The 21,398-nt window shown below is 42.8% G+C and overlaps 1 protein-coding gene across 5 annotated transcripts in view; it reads left to right on the forward strand.

Moving 5' to 3' along the window:
- Positions 1 to 19,247, forward strand: part of TRANK1 (tetratricopeptide repeat and ankyrin repeat containing 1) — a gene marked incomplete at its 5' end in the record, with an annotated part of 101,363 nt that extends 82,116 nt beyond the window's left edge. For all 5 annotated transcript variants that reach the window (XM_081283720.1, XM_081283721.1, XM_081283722.1 and 2 more), the window contains 8 exons: positions 172 to 328; positions 4,125 to 4,213; positions 7,125 to 7,228; positions 7,351 to 7,483; positions 11,219 to 11,364; positions 12,197 to 15,240; positions 16,086 to 16,184; positions 17,717 to 19,247. In XM_081283720.1, coding sequence (XP_081139846.1) covers positions 172 to 328; positions 4,125 to 4,213; positions 7,125 to 7,228; positions 7,351 to 7,483; positions 11,219 to 11,364; positions 12,197 to 15,240; positions 16,086 to 16,184; positions 17,717 to 17,817 — 3,873 coding nt within the window. In that variant the 3' untranslated portion in view covers positions 17,818 to 19,247. The remainder of the gene's footprint in view (positions 1 to 171; positions 329 to 4,124; positions 4,214 to 7,124; positions 7,229 to 7,350; positions 7,484 to 11,218; positions 11,365 to 12,196; positions 15,241 to 16,085; positions 16,185 to 17,716) is intronic.
- Positions 19,248 to 21,398: the final 2,151 nt, after the last annotated feature.

A 21,398-nucleotide genomic window follows, 5' to 3' on the forward strand; every position in this document is an offset into this window, starting at 1 on the left:
GCTTACCTGTGCTGTAGTCACTGAACTCCTGGGCTCCTGTTCACAGCTGTGCTGGGCTTCTCTAAAATTTAGTTTTCTGTTTTTCCAAGATCAGAGTGAGCCTATTGAAATGTATTGCATTGTAACTGTAGACAGAAGGCTCATAATCTTTGTCCTCAATTTTATCACCAGCTCCTTAATGGTGAGCTTAAGCAGCTGTATACTGCCATCACACGGGCTCGGGTCAACCTCTGGATCTTTGATGAAAACCTGGAGAAACGGGCTCCTGCTTTCAAATATTTCATTAGAAGAGATTTTGTACAAGTTGTGAAGACAGATGAAAATAAAGGTAAGATCTCATTAAAATAGTGTTGGAAGAAGCACATTCCTCTCATCTGCTCTTATGACCAGGTTGAAAGGGCCTAGCTTTGTTGTTGCTGTTCTGTTTTTGCAGTGCTGGAAATTGAAACCAGCACCCCATTTATGCTGGGCAGGTGCTCTAACATTGAGCTATGCTCCCAGCCCAGGGAGTAGTTTTTTTTTTTTTGAAACACTTCCTTCCCTTTTCACGATCTGAGAAAAGAGAGCCCTTACTTATTTGTTAAGTTGTGTGGGAAAGTATGGTTGTGGTGAAATTGAGAGAGTTAACTCATTCAGGGAAGATCTTTTATTTGTCCTTTAAAAGTGAGTGCTATGATCAGAGAAATGAAAAGTTGTGCTGCAGTTGTGTACAATGAATAAAAATGCATTCTTCTGTCATATATACCTAATTAAAATAAATAAATATATAAATTTATTAAAAAAACCAGAAAGCCAAATTAAAAACACTGACACTAAGTGGCCAAACAATAAATGTCAAACTTTGTGGAAAACAAAACAAAACAAAAAAAGTGAGTGCTATGGACAGAGGTTGAAAGAAATACTGGGCTGGGGATGTGGCTCAAGCGGTAGCGCGCTCGCCTGGCATGCGTGCGGCCCGGGTTCGATCCTCAGCACCACATACCAACAAAGATGTTGTGTCCGCCGAGAACTAAAAAATAAATATTAAAAAAATTCTCTCTCTCTCTCTCTCTCTCTCTCTCTCTCTCTCTCTCTCTCTCCTCTCTCACTCTCTTTAAAAAAAAAAAAAAAAAAGAAAGAAATAGGTCCTATTGGGAGACTACAAATTGCTATGAGCTTTTGATATCTATCAACATAAAGATAGCACAGCTCTGTTTGTAATTACTCGAATCTAAAAACAAACCTAAGTATCCAGTGTGTTTCTTTCAGAGGATTCCATGTGACCATTAAAAAAAAGTAAGATGAATTTCCATTTACTGATATGGAAAGATGTTCAGGGTTTATTCAAGATTTAAAAAAAAAAGCAAAAGTTAAAGCAGTATAGGTAGAATGATTAAATTTTTAAGGAATTTTACATTATACCAATATAAAAACTGCATATGTAAATCAGTATATATTAGCATAGAACCATTATTTATATGTGTGTGTGTGTGTCTGTGTGTGTGTGTGTGTATACAAACACTATTTTAGTGTCCTTAACTATCAAACCTAATTCAGTTTCTGAGTATGTGTGTTAGGAGTGGGGTTTGTGAGACTTTGAGATAATGGATTGTCTGCATCTTTTAAGTTCCCAAGTTTCACAAAAGGAGAATGAAGAGTTCAGATAGTAAGGGATTCATCAGAGTTAATCTGCATCTAATCAGTTCCTGTTATGGGTTGCAGGAATCTAAATTAGGAGAGTTTGGAGAGAGAGAAAGAATGTGGACACCAGCCATTTGTAATAGTTACTGCTGCTGTTAAGACTGGGGGACACCATTTACCTTTCATCTTTATGACTTCTATGCTATTTGCAGGATTTACAAAAACTATTATCATGTGTTATTTTCATAATTTACCAAGACTAGATAATTAAAAAATGAAGTCAAAATGTCCTTATGGGATAGCTGTAAAGAAGTAATCAGCTCTTCATGAAGGAGAAAGGTTAGTCTTTTTTGAGAGCTAGTTGCTGAGTCAGCTCCTCTAGAGACTTAGTTCTCTAAGGGTAGAGGAAGGACCAGGCTCTGCTACTGTGGAGAAGTTTGCTGTGTTCCTAAGCATTCCTTAGCTGTTTTGTGGAGACTATTTTTGGTTATTGCTGATGGCTCAGTTGGGTACCAGGATGAGATGTTCTGTTGGAAGGATCTGACTGTTGTGGTGTGAGGGAAAAAGTCAAAGACATGGAGTTTGAAAACCTGTCTTCTCCTAAAACCTCTTCACTCAGGTAGTCACATGACCCTATTTAGACCCTACTTTCTCTCCATGGGCCTTTACCTCCTCCACTAAAAGGAAAAGGAGTGGTCATTCTCAATTTTTTAGCATGGTCATTCTCAATTTTTCCTGCAGCTCATATTCCTTTTAACCCCACAATATCAACATAGGCATTTTTTTAAAATTTAAAAATTCAAAATGAAAAAGCATTATAATTTATGTCTTGGTAGCATAGGGATGCAAGAAAAAGTACAGTCTTAATTATGAGTTATAGTTGCACATGGTTAAGTCTTTCAGAACACCTGTTTCCCCTGAGCAGGAGAAGTTTGGGTGAATATGGCAACTTGCAATTTATGTTTCTTCAGCATGAATCCTGCAGAGTTCACTGGCCCTGTTCAGAGGTAATACAGGGTTTTGCTGTGGGAATAAAATCTCACCAGGACAGTAAAAGCATATGTGGAGTCAGAACAAGACACTGTGAAGTTATCTGTACACAGTGCCACAGTGGATAGTAGAGAGAAAGCAATGGAGGGATCAGGCTCTGAAGCCTTCATCGGTTATTGCACCTTCTAAAAAAATCTGGCCTGTCTGTCTTACTTCTCTGATTACTATTCATTGGCCTGGGTTATCTCTGACCCCAGCTCTGATTTGGGTCTTCATTGTCCTAGCATGCGCTGTCTTTCTCATGCTTCAAGAAGCTGTGAGTTTTTGCTCATTGCTAGTGATACTTTGGGGGGTTTGTTGGGGGAAGACTGATACAGTCACCACAGGCTAACATGGAACAGAATAGCGTGTGTCCGGCAACAAGAGTTTGCCACATTGCTTTCTATGATGAGGACAAAGTCTACACATTGGGAAATACACATAGTTCCTGGATTACTGTGGTTCATTTTAGGGTTTCTCAACTTTATTATGGTGCAAAGTGATACTCTGTAGAAACTATATTTCGAGTTTGATTTTTTTTTCCTAGGCTAACAGTATGTGGTATAGCACTCCTTTGTGATGCTGGGTAGAAGCAGTGAGCTACAGCTGCCAGGCATCCATGCAATCACAAGAGTAAACAATCAATTACTCTAAAGTATACCATGTTGCTAGGCCATGATGTCAATGGATTAGGTGTATAAAGTACATTTTCAACTTATGATATTTTCAAATTTCAATTTACCATGGGGTTTATCAGGATATAACCATCACAAGTCAAGCTGCATCTGTTCTGTAATACCCCATTACTTTGTTCCTTGTTAAATTCCCTGGCTGGGAGCTTGCAAAGAGCTACGTGGCTTTGGATTTTTCAAGGAGGAGTTAGTAATTGCTGTTGTCTTCTGATTCATAGACATAGAAAAGGAAAGTAGGCAGATATTTAAAAAACCAAACCACATTCTTTTTCACCTCCACCTTTTCCTTCTGAAACCTATAACCACCTGGCTTGGTAAGCTAAAATATATCTTAAAAGAAGACTAGCAAGATAACATGGGTGTATTAGCCTGCTGTGTCTGCCATAACAAAATACCACAGGCTAGATGGCTCAAATGACAGAAATGTGTTTCTTACAGTTCTAGCAGCTAGAAGTCCAGGAGAAAGGTGATGGCGGGGCTGGTTTCTTCCAAGGCTCCTCTGTCTTGTAGATAGCTGCTTTCTTGCTGTGTCCTCACACAATTTTTCCTCAGTGGGGTCTCTGCATGTTCTTATTTTCTGACATTAGTCAGGTTGGGTTAGGGCCCACAATAATGGCCTCATTTTAAGTTAATCACTTTTTTAAAGGCTCTGTTACAATCTGATAGAGTAGGGTTTAGTACTTCTACAAATGAATTTTGGGGGACACAAAATACAGCCCACAATAACAGGTATGAGTGAATGAATGCTCAGAGAAGCAAACCTGCTTTTATTTTTCATTTTAGACTTTGATGATAGCATGTTCGTTAAGACCTCAACTCCCGAGGAGTGGATTGCCCAAGGAGAGTATTATGCCAAGCACCAGTGCTGGAAGGTAAGGGGCTGGACCAGCAACCAGTGGTCAGGGTGCTTTGTGACTACTAGCCTTGTCATGCCTCATAGGCAGGTTTCCTACCATCACAGGTATCAACAGGCTTGTGCCATTTGTTCTTAAACATTAGGTCACCTGAAGATGAGGAGAGCTACTTATCCGTCTCCCTCCCCTGTCAAGGCAGACCTTAAAATCCTTTCCTTTGGCCAAGTATCAACATGTGCTGATAGGTAAATGGAGGGTCATGGCCTTTGTTCCACCAGAGAACCCTTTTATTTATTTTTTGTACTCTGTGCTTAAAAGCTTTTGTTGTTATTTTAAAGCAGTAACAGATTGTTTTTTTTGTTTGTTTTCCCCAATTGATCAGATATTGATTGCACTGCCAGTGAGAGTCTGGTGAGCAAGGATGTACTTGTCACTAGACTGAACTGTGATCCACTTCCAGCTTCAAGCCTTCCTTCAGGAAAGGAAGTGGACCTTTTGAAATATTGAAACCAAATTAAGGAGCCCATCACTTTCCCCACAGTCAACATTCCTCCACCTCACAGGGTCTTAGGTGGGGCACCATGGCAGTTATCTCCCAGAAGGTAGTGGTGAGGGTATCTTCACCTGCAAGTCACAAACACCCTGCTAGAAGAGTTGTGGGTTTTTTTTTTTTTTTGTAGTTCAACAAAATAAACATGGGCCCAATGTTATTCTTTATCTTTCTTGTGTCATCTGTAGCTCATAAGAGATATTCCCTGCTATGGTTGAGTAACGTATGCTGCAGTGAGTCCAAGCACCGAACCCCCTCAGTAGCAACCCAAACAGGAATAAAGGCAGGCACCCTCTTTTTATGGATCCTTTTTTTTTTAAATCATGAAATTGCCAATGGCCTTCCTCATACATCTCACTATCACATGCCCCCCTCCTGTTTGCAAGGTCCAGCTCTTCATGTGTTACAGGAAAACTGTCTGCAGTTTCTATTGCTATTTCTGAAGAAGTGTTTTGAGATGATGATTCTCTGGAGGGCTTTTTTGTTCTAATAATCCTCTTCTCACCAGAATTTCATGGAGCTGGGCCTAAGTGAAGGGACTGGGAAGTGATAAGAAACATGAAACTATAAGCCAGAACTTACCAGAATCCATGATGTGAGCTGTCTGTGGTCTGAATGCCTATAAGAAGGAATTCCCAAAGTCTCCTTGGTCTCATTTCTTAGAAGAGCTTTCTCTGCTGTGGCAAGGAAAAATAGTTAATGTCCACAGCAAATAATTCACATCTAGTGTTTATTTGTTATCTGTTGCTGCATAACAAATGGCTTCCAAATTTACTGGTTATAACAAGTTATTTATGTTGCTCCCAGTTCTGTGGTTCACAGTGTGAGTTTAGTGGGTTGTCCTTCTGGTCTCAGCTGGGCAACTTGTGATTCTGCATTCAGCTTCCACTCAGCTAGGTAGTTCTGGGGTTGACTAGCTCTTGGAACAGGTGAGGGGGTCATTGGGGTTCCTAGACCATCTTTCCTTCACCCTCTAGCAGGCTAGTCTGGACTTGTTCATTGGAGGCCAAGGTTCAAAGAAGGTGAGCAGAAGTACTTGGCCCCTTGAGGCCTGGTCTTGATGCTGGACAAGTGTCATTTCTGCTGACTTCTATTGTCCAAGCAAGTCCCTTCCACATGAGAAGGGAGGGGAGATAGGCAGCAGTCTGAAGCTGAAAAGTTACACTATAAAAGGATGTGGCAGAGATAGGGTGGAGTGAAGGACTATGGCTACTCTTGGAATCTGTTACATGAGGTGAGAAAACAAAACTTACATCATTGTAAGTTTGATTTGTCTGGAAGGCAGTTTCAAATATATGTACTTTTTAGCTGTAGAAATTGATCAACCCCTAAAACTTTATTCATTGCCTATCCTTGTTATAATTGAAAAGAAATACTGAACATTTGGCTGCTGTTGTAAAACCAAGAACTTTTTTTGGTGAAATAGAGGGTGAGTGGTAGGGAGGGAAGGAGGAGAGAAGATGGGCAGCAGGTGTTGGATGATATTGGAAAATTCCCTTTATTCCCCTCAGAACTCTTTGGTATTACCCATTCAAAAATACTTTTGAATGTTTGAATTTAAAATCTTTTTAGGGAGGCCATCACAGATGAGAATGTTATAAAAAAACTTCTTCTCACCTGAATTTATTTTGATCCTACTAAAGGACTTAAGGACTCAGGTGGTTTATTGAGTTTCTGGCTGCATGTCATGAATGTTTCAGAACTACCACACAAGATTGAATCATTCAACAAATACTTGCCCTTGTAGCCTACACTTTGAGACATGGTATGAGCATTGTTGTTTTAGAAAAGCAGCTTTCTGTTGGCAGTGATTGGGGTGCAGACTGACTCCCCTATGACACTTGCCTGCACACTTCCTAGACAGTGAGCTTGGTAACAGATCCACATGCTCCAAATATCTTGTTATTTCTATTCCTAGTACACATACTGTGATTGTTTCACCAGCACCACAGTATAGCTGTTGTAGTTAGCAGCTGTGTTAAAGCCCAGAAAAGGCACAGGGTGACTTTGAGCCAATTGCTCCCTGGCTCTGACCTGAAGTTGATATACGTAGCAAGGATACCTCTTGCACATGGCTATTGGAAAATTAAATTTCGGAAGTCATTATGGTGGCCTATAAAAAGTAATAGTATCCATCTTTTCTATGGCTTCCGGATACTTCTTAAATAAGATTTTGAATGTGTTGGCTGGTACACTGTTGGGCTTTATCTTCTGAGGTTACTTTCTTTGGCGTAACTGTACCTTTCTGTTCCTGCTTCTCACGTTGGGCTGAGTAAGGTATAGCACCTTATCAATCTAACCATATAATGCATACTTGAACTCTTGTTCTGTGTCACTTCCATTAGTTTTCTGAGAATCAAACCCCTTTACCTATTCCAGGTTGCAGCCAAGTGTTACCAAAAAGGAGGTGCTTTTGAGAAGGAGAAGTTGGCTCTGGCCCATAACACTGCCCTGAATATGAAATCCAAGAAAGTTAGCCCCAAGTAAGTTTGACTAGCAATGTGTCAGTATCATTTCAGATTTGCTCTGATGAGAGCAGCAGGTTAAATATATTGGTGTTAGTTCAACAGTGTATGGAAATACTGTTTTGTTTCCCTTCCTCCAGGGAAAAGCAGTTGGAGTATTTGGAACTGGCTAAGACCTATTTGGAGTGCAATGAACCAAAGCTGTCCCTTAAGTGTCTGAGTTATGCCAAGGAGTTCCAGCTCTCTGCCCAGTTGTGTGAGAGGCTGGGAAAGGTAAGGCTTCCAACCTCCAATTGCTCCTGGGAGAAGTGGGCTTCACTTGAACAGAATGGGGGATGTGACCCTTCACCTCTGCTTGTGGCCCTTTTCTTTCTCTACCTGCTCAAGCTTTTATAAGGCTCTGAAGATTGTGTGTGTGTGTGTGTGTGTGTGTGTGTGTGTGTGTGTATCTATGTCTGTGCTAACATTCAAGGCCTGATATTATCCAAGGGAAGCCAAATGTTTAAATCACAGGGCAGATGAGTATTGAATATTCCTGCCTTCTCTTTCCCTGTGTTCATAGTCTGAGGTTAGCTTGGGCAAGTGGCCTGGTGTTAACATGAAGGTTTTTCTATGTTTCTGGTAATTACTCTATATCTGCTGTGTCCAATCCAACAGCCACATGAGGCTATTTAATTTAAATTTTAAATTAATTAGAATGTACTACAATTAAAAAAAATTCACACCCTCAGTCTCACTAGCCATATTGTAAGTGCTCACTATTATAGAATACTTCTGTCATTGCAGAAAGTCCTGTTGGATAGAACTGCTAGTCAGGAGCAGTTATTGATGGAGAGTCAACCAGCTGGCAGTGGGCTGCAGACTGTTGTCTGAAGCAAGATTAATACAGAAGAGGAAAGTAAGCAGTTAGAGATTTTTATAGCTGTTTGGTGTTGCTGTGGACATCCAAGTGGTGGTTGTTTTCTTGGCAGTTCATTTTTCAGTGTATCAGTGGTGATGGATTAGAAATTTAAAACAATCGGTCTTTTACCAGAAGGAGTTGGAGACGTGCTTTAGAGTGTCCAGGTGAGCTGTTGCATCTCCCCTGTGTCAGGTTTCATGATCCTCCAATAGAAAGACTGGTTTCCATGTCTTTGTCAAATGCAGTAATTCCTAGGATACTCAGAACACCCTGGCCCCTGGAGGGGTAGTAGTAGAACCTACTAGGAAGTTTGAATGGTGACCTAAAGTCAGTGTCTGAAAAGAGAAGGCCTTACTAACACTGCCTTCCCTGCTCCATGATTATTATAGGATGTGACTTCTCAAGATATGGGAAATGGAGACAAAATAGGGCGGGACACTGGAGAAAACATTTCAGTGTGGGTGGAATTTTGGGTCATATATTCCAGGAACTAGAACAGTTTCCAACCTCTTCAAGTTCTTTAGTCTCTGCTCTCCAGTTGTCAGTGCCACTATGTTGAACTCGGAGCAGTAACTACACTCTTTCCTTTCTGCCTATCAGAACCTGCCAAGCCTGAGCTAGAGATCCTTCCCTTGTCTGCTTACCCACCTTGATCGCCTAACCTGTCCAGCACTGCTTCTGACAGTGGGGGTAGGGGAGACCAGTGGATCATAAGTGTTGCCCCCCACAGCCTTCTCCAGGACTGCAGTTCCTTCAAAGTGTGGAGGGTATCCTGTTCCTGGTATCAGCTTTCCTTCTACCTTTCTGCTTGCCCAAGTCTGGTTTCTAGGTCTTCTTCTACTTTTTCTTTCCAGCACATTCCAGCAGTTCTAAAATCTATTCAGTGAAGAATCTGGTTCCTATCTTTGATGAGGCCCCCCCATCCCTGGAAGGTCATTCAATTCTCACCCAGTATTGTGATCATCTCCCCACTTTGACTAGCAAGATTAAAATTGACCACCTTGGCAATAGCCTTTGCTAAGTCATCAGGCCTAACTGTCTTCCTATTCCCAGTTCCCAAATGCATGCTAACTGTGCCAGTTAGCTGTTCACTGCTGCAACCAAAATACCTGACAAAAACAACTTAAAGGAGGAAAAGTTTATTTGGGGCACATTGTTTCAGAGGTTTGGTCCATGGTTGGCTGGCACCATCACTTCCAGCCACACTTCATTTGCTTGCAATTAATACCTGGTAATTCATTCAAATTACTAATCTATCAGATGGATTAATTCATTGATTAGGTTACAACTCTCATAATCTGATCATCTCATCTCTAAATATTCCTGCATTATCACATAAGCTTTTCAGGAGACATTTTATATCCAAGCCAACCCATAACACAAGCATAGCATAACATAGCATAGCATAACATAACTCTATCCCTGGGAAGAAGTGTTTGTGTGGGTGCTATGGGAGTGTAAGTCCTCCTTTCAGGGCTTCCTATGCCTAGCTTGTGTCCTGCCTCTCTTCAGGAAGCAGTGTTGGTTTCCCTGGAAACCTTTCTGCACCCTTTCTGGAATGGGAGGTACAGTCTCCTTCAAGCAGGGCAACCAGAGGGGGAGTTGCCACTTAAAGCCAGCCCTCTCTTTTCTATCTCTCCTATTGGACACACACTTGACATCCAGTAGGCTTTCATGTATACACATGGATTTTTCTCTTGAGTAATTGGCATTGACGAGGGAGGAAAAGAGGGGTGGTTAAATGTAGAGGTTGTAAGGTTTTGTTTGTGTGACTGAGATTGGTCTAGAAGCTCCCTTGTCTATGAGGTCTCTGGATGTAGAAGAAACTCGAATCTGTATCTGTTTATTTTAGCACTTCATGTATCTTATCTCATTAAAGATGAGATTTGGTGGGGGGGATCATCACATATATTTTGCTTGTTTCATTTTTATTTTTTCTCTTTGAGCCTAAGATGCAGCAAGTACAGTTTTGAAATTAAACATTCAACAGATAGACCTCCTACTGTGTGCCAGGTGCTTTGTGAACAGGAGACCATAGAGAAGAGAGCTCAGTCTTTTCAGAGCTCCCCCCGCCATCTCCCTTTGCAGGAGATATATAAATAGATAAATAAATAGCATGTGAGATGTCAGTGAGGATGAGTGCTAAGAAGAATAAAACATGTGAGGGGAGAAGGGTTTGCTATTTTAGATAGTGGGGTCAGAGAGCTAACTTTTGAGCAGAAATTCTGAGGACAGCTGCTGGCAGACCTTATAGCCAGACTCTTATAGGCAAAAACTGTGAAGTGGGAGAATTTTGGCAAGTTTGAAGAATAGCAAGGAAGCCTGGTTGGCCAGAGTATAATGAGGAGGGTAGAATTTGTGCCATGAGTAAGAGAGGGTGGCAGGAAGAGAATATGTGGGGACTTGTTGCCTGTGGTAGGACCACACTTTGTTCAAGTGCAATGGAGAGCCTGGGAATGTTTTGAGTGGAGAAGTGACATGAAACTAATTAAATGCTCTGTGGAGAGTTTTAGCGTGCAGTAGAAGTGGAAAGGCCAGTTAGAAGCGTAGTCTGAGATGATGGAGTTTACACTACATGATGGTGGTGGAGGTGGTGGAATGGGGTCATAGCTGGGAAATGAGGGTTAGGTGATGGCCTAGATGATAAGTGTAAGAAGGAGAGTCAAATATATGTTTCTGTTCATGGCAAACCCACCTTTCTGTTCATGGCAAACCCACAAAGCCCAATCATTGCATTTTATTTGTTCATTCTCTTCCTCTTCATGGCCAGTTTCCATTTAATAATAGATTTAATATTATGTGTCCGTGAATGCATGTGTTATTGAAGAAGTGTATCTAAATAGAATCTTGTTCTGTTTTTCACATTTTCCAGCACCATGGGGTGGCACATCTCCTCATGGTACTGTATGAACCTTTTATAGCATGTATTGCTAGGAGTGGACATCCACACTACCAAGTGTGACCATGTTCCTTTCCAGAATGGCCATACCACTTTGTGCATGAGATTTTTATGTTCCCTTCATTCTTGACTATGTCCAACACATACTGATTTTCTTTTAAAAAGTTAAGAATACTTCAAATAAAGGTAAAATTTTACTCTGTCCCAGATAAGAGATGCTGCTTATTTCTATAAGCGAAGTCAGTGCTACAAAGATGCTTTCAGATGCTTTGAGCAGATTCAGGAGTTTGATCTAGCACTCAAAATGTACTGCCAAGAGGAGCTTTTTGAGGAAGCTGCTATTGCAGTGGAAAAGTAAGTGTCTTCATTCTCTCCCATCTCTCTCCCTTCTCCTGCTCTCTCTGGGGGCAGGCTGCCCTGGGTGGTATTATCTTGCTGCTTCTGAAGTGCCTGGGATGTAATGACCTCCTCCCACTTGAGTGCAGCCTTGGTACTGAGTTAGGAAGTCCTTGAGACTAAGACTGTTTTCCACTCTTGATAAGCTTTGACACAGTTTCATGAGAGCGGGCCAAAGAAGATGAAGGGTTTGTTATGAGTGTGTATATAGCAGGCTATACCCACTCAATCAGCAGAATAAAGGAGGACCCATCAGAGCTTCACTAGTCTCACATGAATCCATGCACACCTGGCGAGGGAAGAATTATGCGTTGGATAAGAGGAAGACTGGTACGATTGCTGATGTGTATATAGCACCCATGTCATCCTTTCTTGTTAATTGCCTTCAAGTTTATTGGAGTTGTATACTCAAAATAATTATCATGCTTTTATCAGAGCTGAAGGGAGTTTTATTCAAGGATAATTTTGACTGTGTATGAATTTTGCCCTATAGATTGGCTTTCAAACTTCATTCTTATTTGCTTGAGTTGTAACGACACTATATTTCACTAATTATGCATACTAATGCCTGATTTCTTTGAAGAAAGAAGATTTTATTATTTATAATTATTATACTGATAACTATATAGTGAAGCACTTATAAAAATGCTTGAATGCTTGATAAGTTTAGGTCTTTTAAAAAATATCTCCATGTAGGAGTTTTATTTAAATTACTCTGTGCTATATTTTGAAGGAAATTCCTATTGGTTGAGTGATAACAGGTTGACATTTGCATGACCTGTTTTTTCAGGTATGAAGAAATGCTAAAGACCAAGACCTTTCCTATTTCCAAGCTCTCATATTCTGCCAGTCAATTTTATTTGGAAGCTGCAGCGAAGTACCTGAGTGCAAATAAGACCAAGGAAATGATGGCTGTCCTCTCAAAGCTAGACATAGAAGACCAGCTGGTATTCCTTAAGTCTCGAAAACGCCTAGCAGAAGCTGCAGACCTGCTGAACAGGGAAGGTCGGAGAGAAGAGGCTGCACTGTTGATGAAACAACATGGCTGCCTCCTGGAGGCTGCCAGACTCACGGCTGACAAGGACTTCCAGGCCTCCTGTCTGCTGGGGGTTGCCCGCCTCAATGTGGCCAGAGATTCTGACATAGAGCATACCAAGGCCATCCTAAGAGAAGCGCTTGATCTCTGCTATCAAACCAGCCAATTATCTGGCATTGCAGAGGCCCAATTTCTGCAGGGGGTAATTCTGAGAGACTTTCAGAAGCTCAAAGATGCCATCCTCAAGTTTGACACACTCAACCATTCAGCTGGAGTGGTGGAAGCACTCTACGAAGCAGCCAGTCATTGTGAGGCTGAGCCTGAGAAGGTTCTGGCTCTGGCTCCAGGGGGCTTGGAAGTTCTTCTCAACCTGGTCAGGGCCCTTAAGAGAGTAACTAACAATGCTGAGAAGGAAATGGTCAAATCTTGCTTTGAATTTTTTGGAATTTCCCAGGTGGATGCCAAGTATTGCCAGATAGCTCAGAATGACCCTGGACCCATATTAAGAATAATTTTTGACCTGGATTTGAACTTGAAAGAGAAGAAAACGAAAGATCATTTCTTGATAATGACTGACCAAGTGAAATTAGCCCTCAACAAACACCTTTTGAGCAGGCTGTGTCAGATCACACAGAGCCTGCTTGGGAAGACCTACCCAGGGATCTGTGCGAGGTTTATTGTAGGTTTAAAATGTGAGGATGAAAACTGTGAAGATTTTCACAGGCCTTTGCGTCGTTGTGAGGCCAAGTGTCTGGTTCAGTCGAAAATGCACCTGGTGGCAATCAATGGATTGCTTTTAGAAGCCAAAAAAGTATTTCCTAAAATCTTAGCTGAAGAACTTGAAGAAATAGATTATATTTTGTCTACAGATACATATGGCCTTTGCAAATCCTTTCTAAATGTCCTCTTCCCTAGGCATTTCCATCAGAGAGTGCTGTCAGAAAACCCCATGGCATGCAAAGAAATCCTCAAACCAAATTACAAATCATTCCGATCCTACAGGTTTGCCTTGAAAGAGTACATCCACTCTCTATTTCAAAATGAAAGGGCACGCAGCCGTCGGGAGTCCACAGACTTGTGGCTGAGCGCCATGCAGGCTTTCCTTCTCTCCTCCAGCTACCCAGAGGAGTTTGGAAAGCTGCTCCACCAGGAGGAGGACAACTACAACAGGGAACTGAAAGCTCTGGAGTCTGAGAAAGAAGAGAGGGGCAGGGGGAGAAGCAGCAGGATGAAAGGAATAGAAGGAAAATTTGGCATGCTGGTACCCAACAAGGATGACGAAAGTGCAGAGAAGACCCATCTTTGCTTCATCCGGCTGCTGGAGAATTGCATCGACCAGTTATATGTGTACAGGAACCCAGAAGACTACAAGAGGCTCTTTTTCCGTTTCATGAACGTCCTCATCAAGAGGTGCAAAGAACCACTTATCCCCAGCATTGGAAACACAGTGGCCCTGTTGGAGTTCCAGTTCATCCACTGTGGGGTGGTGCTGGCCCGCCTCTGGAAGAACGCCATCCTGTGCCTCCCCAAGAGCTACATTGCACTCCTGCACTACTGGGAGTTCCTTTTCAGCAAGAAGGACAAAGAGCTTGGGGACGTGTTCTCCATCATTCAGGATTACAAACCGAAGGATGTGACAAGAGCCATTCAGGACTTCCGATTTCACCTATCCTACCTCGTCAAGGTGCTATGTGGCTATGAGAATGCAAACTTCAATGTCCTGCTTGATGCCTTCAGTGAAATAGACTATGTGGTCTCAGGTGAGGCCGAGCGGACACTGGTGCTGTGCTTGGTGATGCTCGTGAATGCTGAGGAGGTTCTGCAGCCATTCTGTAAGCCTCTTCTGTACCGCCACTTCCAGGAGATTGAGACGAGGCTGCAGCTAATGAGCATGGACTGTCCAGATCAGGTCCCTGAGAGGCTTCGGAAGGTGGTGAGGCGAGTGTTAATGGCTGTTAATGTGAAGTCTGTGGCCGAGGCACTCCAGGATCTGCTCTTTGAGCGAGACGAAGAGTACCTGATGGACTGTCACTGGCGGTGGGACAGTGTGCACACCAAAGGGTCTGTGGTTCGTGGCCTCTGTCATGAGGAGGTCAAACTAAATCGCTTACTCTGTGTGGGCCCAGTGGACTACTTTGCTGAACCCGAGTGTGAGTTTGGTCAGGATGAGACAGACGAGCTGGCACTGGAAGATCGAGACCACCTCCTGGCTGCCATCCTTTCGCAGAAGCAGCGGAAGGCCTCCATCCAGCGCAAGTTGAGAAGAGCTTGCCTGGTGGTGTCTGTCTGCATCAGTTGGAGGAGACGAGTTCAGACCGAACGTGTCAGGGAGGAAGCTAGAGAGCCTGGCGTTGGGAACTTCAAAAGGGCTGATGTAGACAGGACCCAGTGTGACCTGTGTGGGGTGAAGTTCACCCGGAGCCCTGAGAACTACTTCAGCTCCAGCAAAGCATTTGAAGGAGCAGCTTCAGAGGCTGTGGTCCTTTCCAAGGCTGAGCTGGAAGGAAAGGAGTGTCGGGAGAGGACCAGCGAGTCTTATGAGCAGCACATCCGCCTAGAAGCTCACCAGAGGCAGCAGGTGGCTTACCAGAAATACTCAGAATTTTTCCATGCGAAGGTAGACCCAGCTATTGATGAAGGCAAACTGGTAGTACAGGACATTGAGCAGAGTGTGTGGATCCGTAGTCACCTGGGCTCTAAAGAGCATAGCCACATGCTGCAGAGGAAGGTCCAGGAGCACATCAAGAGGGTTTCAGATTTGGTGGAGGACCTCTACAGGCGAAAGGCCTGGGCTGGAGGTAAGAACCTGTGGAGATGGGACCCAAACGGTGTTAGGCATGTTAGACACTCAGAGTTATGCTGTTTGTAGTGAGGGCCGACTTGGGGGGTGATGGGATCTAGGCATTAGTGGAAATATAAGAATTTTGTCCTCAAATTATGGCAAAACCTCATTGTTTGGGCCACCCATTCCCCAATAAAAAATTTTGATTATCTTTGGCCCTAGATGAGAACACGGTTTGCTAACTAATTATATGGAGAGGATATAGAAAGAATGTTTAAAGTCTTGAGAAAACTCTTTTAGGGTCTCCCAATTCATTAGTTCAGTGCTCTTTTCTTGAGCACCTATTATGTGCAGAACCCTATAGTAAGATTTGGAAGTGCATAGCTGGTTTCTTTTTTGTAGGAGGGTCCCTTCAGTCATATTCCAGTGTGGGCTTTGAATAATGAGAACTCCTATGTGGTCTTAAAATCAAGTGTCCTCCAGCTTTCTTATAAGCTATTTCTTAGCAATACTGGGTGGAAGTTATGTATAAAATTAGCAAAATTGCATATTTTAAAATCTTCTATAATTCAGACACTCTCTTCAGTGTAAGTTTTAATGACATTTCGAGCGCAAGTTTCCTGGAAGGGTTTGTTATCGGCAGTCTCTGCAGATGTACAGTAATGGCATAGGGCTAGCATTAAAGGCAGCTTTGTGGCAGCAAAAGGCAGCTTTAGGTCCCTTACCTTGTAAGGAAGCCTCTTTTCAGAGAAAGAGCAGACACACTAGCTCTTGGGCATGGGCACTTTGGCTCTAGTGCATGGTGTTCTGGTTCCTGCAACAGCCTCTTGACTCAGAACCCTTGTTCCTTGGTTTCTTCAGCGGAGGAGGCAATGACTCATCTGGTCAAAATTCTGGTCCTGTCAGTCAAGGATGCACAGGAGTGGTTGACAAAAACAGAACTCCACTTAAGGGATGAAGGTAAGGAATCCTTTTCTCCACAGACAGGTAACATTTTAGATCCTGTCTTTTTGTTGTTGTTGTTGTTTTGTTTGTTTGTTTTGTTAAAGATGGACATAATACCTTTATTTTATTTATTTATTTTTATGTTGTGCTGAGGGTCGAACCCAGTGCTTCACATGTGCTAGGCAAGTGCTCTACTGCTGAGCCCCAGCCCAAGCCAGGATCCCTTGGTTCTTGATGCTGCTGGCTCCTCAGTGAATGTGAAGTAGGGCTTCCTCCGATATCAGTAGCCGCTTCTCACTGTCTAGAAGTATCATGACAGTAATAAAACTATTAGCAACATAGTATTAAAGTTTCCCCATCAGACTGTGAAGGCCATTATTCTGGGCCCATTTTAGTTGCTAGAAACCTTTTGCTGCTAATGGACTAGTATTAATGATGTTCAGTCACTGTACATACTCAATACAGTGAAGGCCAAGGATAGGCAAAGTATTGTAAAACCATCCATTGATAAAATATTTTCCTTTGTTAATCATTCATTTAAATCAGTGGATATAGCTGGGCATGATGGTGCATGTCTAATCCCAGCAGCTCAGGAGGCTGAGGTGGGAGGATTGCAAGTTCCAGGCCAGCCTCAGCAACTTAGAGAGGCCGTAAGCAACTTCGCAAGATCCTGTCTCAAAATAAAAATATAAAAAAGGTCTGGGAACATATCTCAGTGGTAAACACCCCTGGGTTCAATCACCAGTACCAAAATTTAATTAATTAAACACACAAATCTGTGGATATTTTCTGAGCATATAGTATATACTAGTGCTGTGTGGGTCTGGAAATATGCTTGTGAACAAAACAAACAAAACCAGTGGGGAAGCTTGCAGCATCTTTCTATAGAGGGTTACAGGACTGAGAAGAGCGATTCAGGTTTCTTTGTTGGCAGTCAGAATTTCTTGACAAGTTCTGTGGGATGCACTGTGTCTTCCCTCTTGCCCATTCCAATTACTGCCCCTTCCCAGCTGGACCATACTTCCTTTTGCTCTGAGGATTTCATCAGCTTTGAATGCCCTTCCAGTTGCTACTGGGAAATCCAGACCCCAGCACTGGGGAAAACTTGAAGGGACTTGGCAAAAATATCTCTTCCAATTAAAAATAAAAACAAACAAAAAAAACCCCACCCTCTACCATATAGTTCCTTCTGGGTACTATAATTTTGTGATTGTTTCAAAAGGAAGGTAACTAGCATACCAACTCAAGGGTATGGTTGAGTTTGCTTGATTTGCCACTTAAATGGCTTCTAGAAAGGCCAGAGGAACCAGCTAAAAAGAATTTATTCTGGAGAAGGGTGTTTACTTTGTCTCTTCTTGGGAAGCAATATCAGTATGCAAAGGAAAATTCACTTTGGCAGCACCCTAATAGAAAGCTTCATTTCTTTAATATAAAATGATTACAGAAATATTATATTTTACTAGGATGTTATGTTTTACAGTGGAATAAGGGAAAAATCACCTTTGCCTTGTCTCTGTTTCCTGTTTTTTTTTTCTTGTTCCTTTTAGGTATTGTTCAGGAAGATGATTATGAAAATGAAGTTGAAGACTTTGGTGAACTCCGTCCTAGAAGACGTTCACGAAAATGTGGAAAGCAGAGAAAATACTAACATCTAAACACAGCTGCTGCCTCCTAAACTTTCAGAACATTCCATCCTGTCTTAGAATTCTGAATGCTGGAGGGCAGAAGAGAATAAGACTGTAAATTAGCATTAAAAAAAATAGAGTATGGGGAGTGTCTAACACCACCTTTGCTTGTTGTTATTTCTCTTTCAGTGGTGGCTTAGGGTCTGATTGCTCCCTCACCTGCAGGTACCTTGTGTTTTCCAAGTTAAGGTCTAACAGTATTACTCCCGCTAGACATGTTCAGGTTAGAGGAGTCCTGTTGAAGGGAACGTTGGGACTCCTTGCCCCAAAGCTCCAGGCTCTCTGGTTCAATCCCTTCATGACAAGAGTCAGTAGAAGGGGGTTAGTCATTTAAGATGGACACCCCTCATCTCAGAGTTGCCACTGCTTGGGGCCAGGAAATCCCTTTGTGCATCTCCTGCCACACTGCTGCAGCAGTGAGTAGTATAAGAGCTGTATGTGCCCAGGGTCCATGTGGGCCCTACTGCCAGCCACCCCGAGCCTAGGTCGCATCCTCGTTATCTCTGAGCCCACTTGTAGCGTAGTTCCTTCCGTTATATATGTTAGTCTTTTATCTATATGGCAACTTTTCTGCCCTCCCTCCCTCCATCTTTTGTGACCATTCTCAGCTACCTGTGCAAGTCACGATTAGACTACCTCAGAATGTAGTCAAGAACTCACCCAGCATCCTTGGGACGCCCTTTCCCTCTAGGGGAATGTTGCCTGGTGTTCCTGGCCTGCCTCTCCAAGGTGGTCCTAATTCCACTTTGGCTATGGTGCAGACATTACAAAAATTATTTTGTATGTAGCACTAGGTGTCCAGATTTCTTGGTTTCTCCCTGGCATGTTTGCCTCCCAAGCTTAGGTTGACATATTGATGTGTTTCTACCCACTGAGCTCACGACTATGGGATAGTGACCTGCAGAACTGCAGGTTAGAAACAAGTGGGCAGAGGAGGAAGCCAGCTCTACAGTGCCAATTCTTCAAGATTTGGCTGTGCATCACTGCCATGTGGCTGAGAGGCCCTGTAAGAGGGGCTTGCATGTGGGCTGTTTGTAGGAGGCCAATGTCCCCCTACCCCACGGAACCAGCACCATCGATCTGGTCCTTGGGAAGCCTTCATGCCTCTCTGATGGTTACTGCCCATCCTTAGCCCACTCAGCCTAGCCTGGTATGAAAGGTCAGGTTCATGTTGGTCTTTGATTGTTCTGTCCTCATAGCCGAACCAACTTCCCCCATGTAGCTGCTGCTTTAGCTGCTCAATGTTGTCCCTTCCTTGTCTTTCTATGTCTTTCAATGACTTGTTTCCTTGAAATGTTTGTTTCTAATTTTATTAGGTTATGTTTCTAATTTTTATTCCAGGTGTTTTTATAAACTTTACTTGCCAGAAAAAGAAAAGGAAAGAAATCAAATATTGCTGTATTATCACATTTTTATAAAGTTAAATCATTTCTCTTACTCACCACTGTCCTGTTGTTTATTTCTAATCTTTACTAAGAGAAAAGGGGTAAATTTTGAAGATGGTTCCTTATGGTCAGCTGATTGATGCTGGCCAGAGCAGAAGCTTTTTGTGCCTGCTGAAATTAAGAAATCCAGCGTTAGAGAAACACAGCTCAGTGAAGGGACACACAGGTGGTTGGAGTGTTCTTGTGGGCCCTCCTTGTGCATATTCTTTCCAGTCTGGGTGCTCTTCAAGCATGTGGGGTTTGGAAAGTAAGGAGCTTTGTCACTGCTACACCAGGACATTCCCTTGGAGCTAGGAGACTGTTTCCTATTACTTATGAGCCATGTGACTTGGAGAAGGTCAGATCTGTTCAACCCTGAGTACAGCACCACCCTTGGGGCCTCATGATCTAATGTGGTGGGTGGGTGGGAGACGTGTGTGTGTGAAAATACTGTGGTGATAGAAATGTGCCTTGAGGTGGTAGCAATACTTATATAACCCAGCAGAGATTTAGTTTCCCCCTTTGAGAAATTGGTCTAGAATTCCTTCCTGCCAGAGTGGTTTCCTGAGCCATTGCCATGGGTCTGATTACCCTCAGTCTTGGTGTTGTGATGTCAGTGTTCACTTGTGTGGAGTGAGCAGGACACTTGAGCCTTAGCAAGTATTCAATACTATTCTATTTTTTTAAAAAAAAAACATTTTTAGTTGTAGATGGACACAATACCTTTATTTTGTTTTTATTTCTATGTGATGCCGAGAATTAAATCCAGTGCCTCACACATGCTAGGCAAGTGCTCTACCACTGAGCTACACCCCTGGCCCCAATCCCATTCTTCAAAATGAAAGGCTCAGCACAAGAGCAGATGATCTGGTGCCTTCTTTATTGGCTCTGTTCAGTAGAGCTGCCTGAGAGAGCCTCCCCCTACAATCTGTCTAAACTCATAAAGGTCAGAGCATGGATGTGGAGGTTGGGAGGGGAGAATGGAGTTCAGTGAAAGAATCAGAAATATCCATGAATGACCTGAGTTCTGGAGCTCAGTCTGGTAGTGGGGCTTTGCTAGAAGTTCAGAATGGGGGTGTATCTCAGGGATCCTAAGGACTGATCTTGGGTTCTGAACTTCACTAGGGAGGGCTTGTAGAACTCAATGTGTAGTATTCATGATTGTGGTTTGTAAAGCATGCCAGGCACAGTCAGTAAAGGCAAAGGGCACATAGGCAAAGTCCAGAAGTACAAGCTTCTGAGTATCTATCCATAGTCACATGGAACATGATTAGCATATTTCCACCAATGAATTGTGGGAGCACATGTGAAACATTGCCAGTAAGGGAAGCTTATTAGTAACTAGCACTCAGGGATTTTACTGGGGGCTAATCATGTAGGCAGCTTCTGCCTAGCATGTGTCAAAGTGCCAGCCCCAGAAGGAAAACGTGTTCAGCAGAAACTACCTTTCTGTTAAACAGTTTAGGCACTGCCAGTCACTCTTACAAGTTATAGGAATGGTAACCTTCTTGAAATACAAGTTCCAGATGCCAGCCAAGGGCTCACCTTGTGGGCAAGCCTTTTAAAGGCTTTTTGGTTGAACCATCTTCTGTATGGGGGATTTCCTTAAGTGAGGCTTTGTCATGTCATCCCATGTTGCCTTATGGTTGCTTCTGTATCCAGTGGTTAGCTAAGTGCATATGTGACTACTCTCTCCTCAGTCAAGGGAGTGAGTGTTTAGGGACAGTTTATTCTAAAAGCCATCTTCCTACTGGTCTTAGACATTGGTTCCACTTCCTTGCATTAAGTGGTAGCCATTCTTAATGCTATTTGGATCCTTGAGTTCAGCTGGGGACAGGGGAAGCCTTACTTATGCCTCTGGTGGCTGTTCTCTCCCCTTCTCCCATCAACACACACATGCTTGGGTCTGAGCATTCTGGCTCAAGAACACTTGTTCTCAAATTCCCTAGGACCATAGTCCAGTCGTCCAATGGCTGAAGGAAGGATGAACACCAATGAAGGAGAAACAGCATCTGCACTCTGCTAGTGTCTTACCTTATCACTGGTAGGAAAACTGGTGGAGGCTGAGATGGTGTGACTTATCCCAGGTTACAGAGCCCATTTGGGGAGGGCTGGGACCT

Source organism: Spermophilus citellus (assembly GCF_964194105.1).
Source record: "Spermophilus citellus genome assembly, chromosome: 3".
Taxonomy (NCBI): domain Eukaryota; kingdom Metazoa; phylum Chordata; class Mammalia; order Rodentia; family Sciuridae; genus Spermophilus; species Spermophilus citellus.